The sequence below is a fragment of the Nematolebias whitei genome, chromosome 3 (genome assembly GCF_014905685.2).
Source record: "Nematolebias whitei isolate Nwh7 chromosome 3, NemWhi1, whole genome shotgun sequence".
In the NCBI taxonomy this organism is placed as follows: Eukaryota; Metazoa; Chordata; class Actinopteri; order Cyprinodontiformes; family Rivulidae; genus Nematolebias; species Nematolebias whitei.
Window position 1 is genome coordinate 83811 of NC_056500.1, and position 8321 is coordinate 92131.

General features: G+C 42.1%; 1 protein-coding gene across 2 annotated transcripts in view; it reads right to left on the reverse strand.

The window, feature by feature from the left end:
* Positions 1-6256: 6256 nt before the first annotated feature.
* LOC119430439 (nuclear factor 1 X-type) overlaps positions 6257-8321 on the reverse strand; it is a 263595-nt gene continuing 261530 nt past the window's right edge. For both annotated transcript variants that reach the window (XM_037697845.1, XM_037697846.1), the window contains one exon: positions 6257-7458. Coding sequence is in view for 1 of the 2 variants with exons in the window: in XM_037697846.1 (XP_037553774.1) it covers positions 7444-7458 (15 nt within the window). In the remaining variant the exon portion in view is untranslated. The remainder of the gene's footprint in view (positions 7459-8321) is intronic.

The following is an 8321-nucleotide window of genomic DNA, read 5'->3' on the forward strand; positions in this document are numbered from 1 at the left end:
TTTTTTTTGAATGTCCAGAGGACCAGATTGAACTTTTTTGGATTTTTCTACCTGGATTATTGAGCATGCATCAGGATATATAAATTTATATAGTTTTTTTTTAAATTGTCCAAATTTTGGACAATTTCAGCGGGCCAATTAAAAGCCCAACAGGCCGTATACGGTCTGAAGGCCGGGGTTTGTCCATGCCTGAACTAGGGCAATATCATCAGCATACTTAATTAATGTGAAATCTTTACTGTTATGTCACAACTCATTTGTGTATATAGAGAATAAAAGAGGCGATAGCATGCAACCTTGTGGAACATCAGTGTTCAAGACCCCACGGTCAGATAGAGTGTTATTAACACAGACTTGTTGGGGTCTTCCTCTTAAAAAAATTGCTAATCCACAACACAAGATGGCTGCTGACATTTAAATCACATATGTGTTTTAAAAGTATATGTGGCTGAACCGTATTAAAAGCTGATGAAAAGTCCATGAATAATACGCAGACATATGTCTTCAGGTTGTCCAAGACATTATGAACCTTGCTGAGGACGGAGAGAGTGGCATCCTCCACCCCTCGGTTAGTCCTATAAGCAATCTGCAAGGGGTCCATATGCTCAGGTGTAACAGACATAAGTTTCCTGCTCACTAAGCACTCCATACATTTGCATAATACAGAAGTGAAGGCAATTGGTTAGTGGGAGAGATCATCTCTCTCCAGTTTTAGCTTCTCTCCATTGGCTCCCTGTCAAGTTCAGAATTTAATTCAAAATCTTACTTCTAACCTACAAAGCTCTCAACAACCTAGCTCCATCTTATATTACAGATCTTATTGTTCCATATTTTCCTAACAGAGCTCTTCACTCTCAGACTGCAGGTTTACTTGTGGTTCCTAGAATTTACAAAAACAGAATGGGAGGAAGATCTTTCAGTTCTCAGGCTCCTCTTTTGTGGAACCAACTTCCAGTTTCTGTCCATGAGGCTGACACATTGTCCAGTTTAAAACTGGGATTAAGACTTTCCTTTTTGATAAATCCTATAGTTAGGGTTGGCTTGTTATGCTGCTATAGACTTAGACTACTAGAGGACAAACTGACCTCATTTCCTTAAATTGTTAAAATTTAATAGTTTTCATTTGATACTATTTCTATCTTAACATGTGATTCTTGACCTGCCATTGTGTATCTGTTCCTACCTAACCCAGCCGGTCGAAGCAGATGGTCCTCTTGTCCTGATCCTGGTTCTGCTAAAGGTTTCTTCATCATGAGGGAGTTTTTCTTTCCACTGTCGCCTTCATGCTTGTTCAACATGAGAGTTAAACTCAAAGCTGCTCCTCAGATAAATAATGTTCAATTATTATTTTATACATGAATGTTTCTGTTAAATTATTATTTTTATATATGAAAGTTTCTGTTCGGTGTCTGAGATGACTTCTGTTGCGACTTGGAGCTTTAGAAATAAACTGAACAAAATTTTAGCTTTGTTTGCAACATTTAGCTTTTGACTTTTTTCAGCTATCATTTAGAAAAGGTTTTAGCTAGTGTTCAGCTTCTTTTAGCTTTAATTACCCAGTTTCAGCTTTTTCCTCAAATTCCACCTGGCAAGTGCCCGCAACATGTGTTCAATTCAATTCAAAAATACTTTATTAATCCCAGAGGGAAATTATTTGTTGTAACTCGTTATCCTCATTTCATTAAGAGATGTTATAGATGCTGATGCTGTAGACAGGAAGAATCTCTTGTAAAGATCCATCCCACAGTGGATCCTAAGAAACTGGCTGCAGACGTCGTCCGATTCGTCCACCCAGACTCGGCTGGCCTCTCGGTTCCCCTGGACTGTAGGACCGCCTGAATGCTGGGCAGAACTCCTCCCAGAGTGATGGCCACTCCTCCCAGCAGTCTGCCGAGCTCCTCGTAGCTGCGGACATCCAACTGTAGGTACTGAGGGACGATCCTGTCCTTCTGCTGTCATGAGCCATGTTTCTTGCTAGTTCCAGGATCTCAGTGGTCAGGCACTCGAGCACAGCTGGCAGGTAGATGAGAATGCATCCACAGAACATCGTTTCAACTCACTTGTAATTTAGGGCTGTAGTTGAGATATTATTTGAGCTTTTGAGATGTTAATCAGCTGCTGTTGTTGTAGAAAACTGCCTTGTTGCCATGGTTACGCATCATAACAAAATGTCCAAAACTAAAAAAAGTCTCAGTAAAAATCCTTCCAGCTGCACAGCATCTGATACCAGAGGAAACAATCATCCTAAAAATGTGATTTACATCCAGAAAAAGAGGAAATAAAGTTTCCAAAAGCAAAATCTCAGAATGAAAGTAACAGAGCTGCTCCAACATGCAGCCACCTTGAGCGGCGCAGTTCTAGAACAAGCTGATTCACGCTGCAGATGTAATTTCTCTCAGTAGTTTATTTAACTCGTAAGCATTCAACACGTTTATCCTGAGCACCATCAGCTGGAGAACCATCGTCAGAGAATAAAGTCTGGAAACAGATTAATTTTTCATGATGCTCTTCTTTTTTTCTCATTTCTATCACAATCTGAAAAATGCTTGTGTTTTTCATTGTGTGATTATTGAACATATTTTTATACATCAGTAAAAACCAACACAGTGGGCAGGGGGTACAGTCAAGAACATCCTTTTATTCAAGTGGGTGCTGCTCTTCTCAAACTGTTTTTCTTCTTATGGAAAAGAAACTGTAATTAACACATGCATTTCACCAAGAGCTCTGGGGGTGTTCAGCTTCAACAGAGGTGTAGAAAGAGTCATGGTGGGGGTGGAGGGCTGGGGTGCTGCCTCTCATCAATAACCACACACATGTAGGAAGAAATCAAAAAGACCAAAAACAACAGAACAAAGAGTCGGAGCAGTCCGGCATGAGGTCAGAGGGGGAAAAGTTGGAGGGACTTCTCTGATAACTGAGTTCAGGGTTCTGCTGGCGTTAGCCGCCTGGTCTTACTGGTTAAAACTGCTGAAGTTTCCACTGCGTGGAACCCACAATACTTTGAACAAAACGGTGGTTTGAGCTGATTTTAAAGGTTCTCATCCCCCTCCTTCAGCCTCGTGCAGGATGAGTCCGGTTATAAGGTGCTTGTAGCTTTTGTTTTATAGTCCAAAGCATCCTCAAAGACGACATACCCTGATAGCAAATGTATAAAAAATTCAAAATGAAAAGAAACAAAATGGGGAAAGCCAAAATATAAATAGCTAAAAACAAAAGAGCTAACTTCTATCCTAGTCTGAGCAGCCCCAACATTTCCAGCCCCTCGTCCCCTCTGAACAAACCCCCCCACCCGCCCTGAGGGCACCCCCAAAAGCTCACCAGCATCATTTGTTGACTTACATTAGCTGCTGCATGGAGAAGCTGAAGATGGGAATACAACGTGAAGAGTACAGACAGGAATAACGTGAGCTAACTGCATTCTGCTCAGACACAACGTTCTGCAAAGATTTTTTTTCCACCCCCTCCCATCAGCAGAAAGGATGAGAGGGGGAGACGACTCCAGTGTCCAAGAGAAGACAGGAGACGGACGAGAGGAAAAATAAAGCCAGAGATGAACATGTTTTTTTGCCTTTTCAAAAAAGTTGTTTTCATCATCAGTAAAAAGAATTCACACCAGTTTCCTTTTTGTACTTTACAAAGGTGCATATCTATAATATCTATATCTATAGAATATAAACATATAGATACACAGCTTTGAAAACAAAGGATGGGAGGGGGGGGGGGGGGAGCCAGAGGGACAAGTTGCTCCTAAATTCAACACTCAGAGGCAACCTGTTTCCTTCAGGTGCTTCAAATAAAAATAAAATGGGGGGGGGGGGGGGGGGGGGGGGGGGGTGTCTGATTTACAAAATGAGTTGTGAACAAAAGGCACTTTCAAGGGACGACCTTTACTTCTGGGGACTATCCGCTACGGCACAAGCACAAGAGTCATTTACGGTGGTGGTGGTGGTGTGGTGGTGGGGTGGGGGTGCAAACCTCCACCTGATGTCTGTTCCTGAAAGTCCTTGCTGCACCTCCACATCTCCAGCTCTGGATCCACCAGGACAATGTTCTGGGTGTGAAGTAACCCCCCAGGAGGCAGGAAGGAACTCGCTGTGATGTTAAAAATAAATGAAATAAACTGGGGGGGTTGATTTGTTTTCACGTTTTCTTGCTGGTGAGTTTCAGGCAGTGAAAGGCTAAAGTTTTGAAGCAAAATGTTTTTGTGCTGCAACCTTCAGGAACAGACCCCCCACCCCTCCACCCCCGGTACGATACAAAGAGAAGAATACAAAGAGAGGAATACTGCTGCTTCCTAAACGCTCCGTTAGGTTTTATGGACTTATGGTGTTAAAGCACCACGTTTCTTTTTTTTAAATCAACAAATTACACATTAAACATAAAAAGAGACAAAACGAAGTAAAAACACCCCCAACTTACAAAGACTAGGATTTTTTTTTTTTCATGGCCCTCTAGTTTAGAGTCCTGGAGCTTACAGACTTGAAACAAATACAATTTTTTCTCTTTTCAACCTTGAACAGACACATTGCACGTGCACGTGGCTCAGTCCACACAAAGTCTTCAATAATACTTTCCATGAAAACAAACACTGTTCTTCAAACCTGCTGCCCAGTCCTCGTTTTTGCAAATGGCGTGTCTGCTCTGTAACAGGAAGGTGGCGTTACTGAAACGTGTGTGTGTGTGTGTGTGTGTGGCGGGGGTGAGAGTTCACAAAATAACTAGACTGCCAACCAGCTGGGGGAGGAAAAGTTCAAAAGGAGTACATCTCATAAATATATTTATTTCTCTGTCTTTACAAGAAGAAAATGTTGCAGTCCTCTATAAACGTGTCCAGGGCAGACGTTTCCACGTGCACGGACACCTGCGCCCCCTTACGTGCAGCGCACACGAGAAGAAACCTGAAGGTTCTCATCAACTGTATGAAGGGAGTACGACAATGTACACGAGTCCCTCAGGAAGAGATTCAAGTTCAAACTTCAAGAATGGAGTGAAGCTGCTCTGCTCCGATCGGCAATGGTTTCACCAAACGTTGGCTCATTGCAATAAAAACATTTTGGCACACGTGGAGTTGAAAACAACCTGGAAATCACTTCTACTCTACATAAATCATTCTTGTCACACGCCTCAGATGATCTGAGAGCTGCTGCGAATGTCCAAACTAGCTTAATATTTTCTGCCACGTCATGTTTTAGAACTCGTGCACTGTGGATCATCTGAAGTGCATTTTTTATCTCTTAACCAGGAAAAAGAGCCGAATGTTTGCACGGTGGGGCAGCACTTAAAAACTGTCCAGCAGCCGGCTCAGTCTGCGGCGCTTGTCCTTTGTGGATTCAACTTCCAGCTTCTGCTCCTGTGTCTAGTTATAACACTCAATATATCCAGTATGTTGAAAGACTCTTATTGTGAAGGAATGAAGGAAGTTCAGTCAGTGAACCGCATGGACTAGTTCATTTTATGATTTTTTTTGTTTACCCCATAATAATAATAATAATAATAATTAAAAAAAAAGTTTGGTTTGGGAACACAAAGGGTTCTGTTGGGTTTAGTTCCTAACTTTATTTTCAATACTCTGACTTTAACTCTACGATCGAACAACTTCCTGCTTCTTTTTATATTTCTGTCTCGAGTGACCCTCATATGTTGCCGTAGAATAGGAGGCTCTTCCATAGTTCGTTGTCTTAATGTACGGAAAACTACCGAGGCCCGTCTCAGCCCTCTCTCACTACAGAACCGGCAGTCAGGCAGTCCAGTTATTTTGTTGGGTTGTGTCACGATGCAAAATAAAAAGAAACTTAAAATTTATATGTGAACATAAAAATATATTTCAAACTAAAAATGACAACTCTTGAATGAAAAACCATCAACAAAGGCAGACTGGAGAACCAAATTTAAAGGTTTCCCTTATTTATTCTGTATCAGGTTGTGTTAATATGCTGTGTGTGTGTGAGAGTGTATGTAAGGGGTTTATGGGGCACAGCATGAAGCAGTGCGAGGGTGTTACGAGCGCCAGTTACTGTGCTGTCCGTTTGTGAGAAATGTGAAACTGAAATATGAACTTTTTTTTTACCCTTTATTTATCCAGGTTAGTCTCATTGAGTCACGAGAACTCATTTTCAACAGAGACCTGTTTATAGGAAAAGATGGTGGGGGTTAAGGGCCTTGCTCAAGGGCCCAGAGTGGGGCAAATGAGGGCGGAGGCAGGTGTGGGTGCTTCACCTGTTCCACCCACATTTTGATGTTGTCGGTCCGGGGAGTTGAACCTGCAACTTTCTGATCACAGGCCATCTTCTCTAACCTCTGCGCCACCACTCCCCACTTAATGAAAGCGTGTGTTGAACAGAGGACGATGTTCAAACCTAACCCTAACCAAGTCTGGAAAAGAAGAAGCAGTCTCAAGAAATTAAATTAAAGCTAATAATCTGAAGCTGATGCTGTGTGTGCATTATTTGTGTTTGTGCGGGACTGTTCTAAAGTTGATGCTCTGCCAAATGTGTGTGCATGTGTGTATGTGTTACATATTTCAGGGCCAAAACCTGAATGTTACCGCAGCTTCATCTGTGCAGAGGCAGCTGACCTCCGCTCGCTAGTCTGACCACTGCTGTGCACAGCTTGCATCCCTGGTTTGATTGTTAATAGTGCATAGGTGGGGGGATGAAGGGGCATGTGCAGCGTATGGGTTGGCTTTCTGCACCCGCCTCGTGGCCATCACTTCTCCAACACTGATTCTGCGAGAGGTAAACGGAGAGCAGTCACTTAGTGCATATACGTCACACCATTGGATGGTGTAACCATGATTGGCCAATTGGAAATGGAGGACGATCGGGGTGGGGGGCGGAGCCAACGGAGCAGCGCAGACGCTCGGCTGTGGTTATGGTTTTGGCCCCAAGCAACGTTGAGCTCCAAGTGAGATGGGATGAGGGTGGTGATCATGGAGGACAGATGTGTGAGCTGCACATCTGTCCTCCCCTTTGCTTACCAATACTTGTTGTTTGTTTGGATCTCCCAGCCAATGGAGTTTCATTGTGGAGACAACAAAATGAAATAAAAAATTATATGTCTTTAAATATATGTATATGTGTATATAAAAGAAAAACAAATGCTTAATTGGTCATTTGTCAGGTTTCTACATCGTCTTTTCTTTCTGACAGTTTCAAAGTGTTTGTGAAACAGTTCATCATCATCCTCCTCTTCCTCATCCATGTCCTCTCATCCTCACAACACCTCCTGCATCAAGAGGGATAAATGTTCCTATCTGAATGGAGTCAAAGTGGGGGTGGGGATCCTGCGGGTGAGGGAGGGGGGAGCTCAGGTTCTGAAGTAGGACTTCCAATAGTGTTTGGCAAGAAGGACCTTTAGTGTCAGCATTTAGTTCTTTATCAGCGGCGACGTGTTTGTTTTTCAATTTTCCAATTTTCATGACAGCTGTCGATTCAGAGAGGCGTGTCAGAGGAACCAGGACTGTAATGAGAAAAAAACAAAATGTTTTATTAGCACATCAGGACATTTATGCAGAAAATAAGTTATCTCAATTCAGTGGGGTTTTTTTTTGCAGCATGCAAAAAATAATACAGAAAGCATGACAGAGTATGACGAGTTGTGAACACAGAACAGAATCTTTCATCTCCACAAGCTTTAAACATGTCACTAATTAAATCATTCAATTTAACATACTTGGTATATTCAGTTTGTCTTACCAAAAGACAAACTGAATATCTCCTTGCATCTCTGTCGACAACACTAGTTTATTGTTGAGCTAACACAGTTGCCAAGGTTTTACAGCTTCTCCAGTCTGTATTTGACATCATTCAGTCAGACTTGTTCCATCTCAAGCTGGTGCTAAATGCTGACAAAACCAAAGGGATGTTGTTTTCCAACAGAAAGTCTGTGCCAACAACTCTTCCTCCTCTCTCATCCATGCATGATGTTCCTATTGAGTTTGTAGATTCTTTCAAATACTTGGGAATTTTAGTTGATGCACAGCTCTCTTTTAAACCACATGTCAAAAACTTGATAAAGAAACTGAAATAAAAACTGGGTTTCTTTTTCAGAAATAGATCTTGCTTAATTCAGAATGCTACAAAACACCTTGTAACCGCTACCTTCCTACTGGCCATTGACTATGGTGACACTATTCACATAAATGCCCCTGCCAGCTCCTTGCAGATGCATACTTTAACCTGCCCATAAACCAAAACTCCATTCCAGATGCTTGGAAAACAGCCTTTGTTCTTCCTTTGCTGAAGGGAGGAGACCCCACCTCACTGAACAACTATGGACCAATCTCTAAACTCTGCATTTTAGCCAAGGTTCTAGAAAAACTG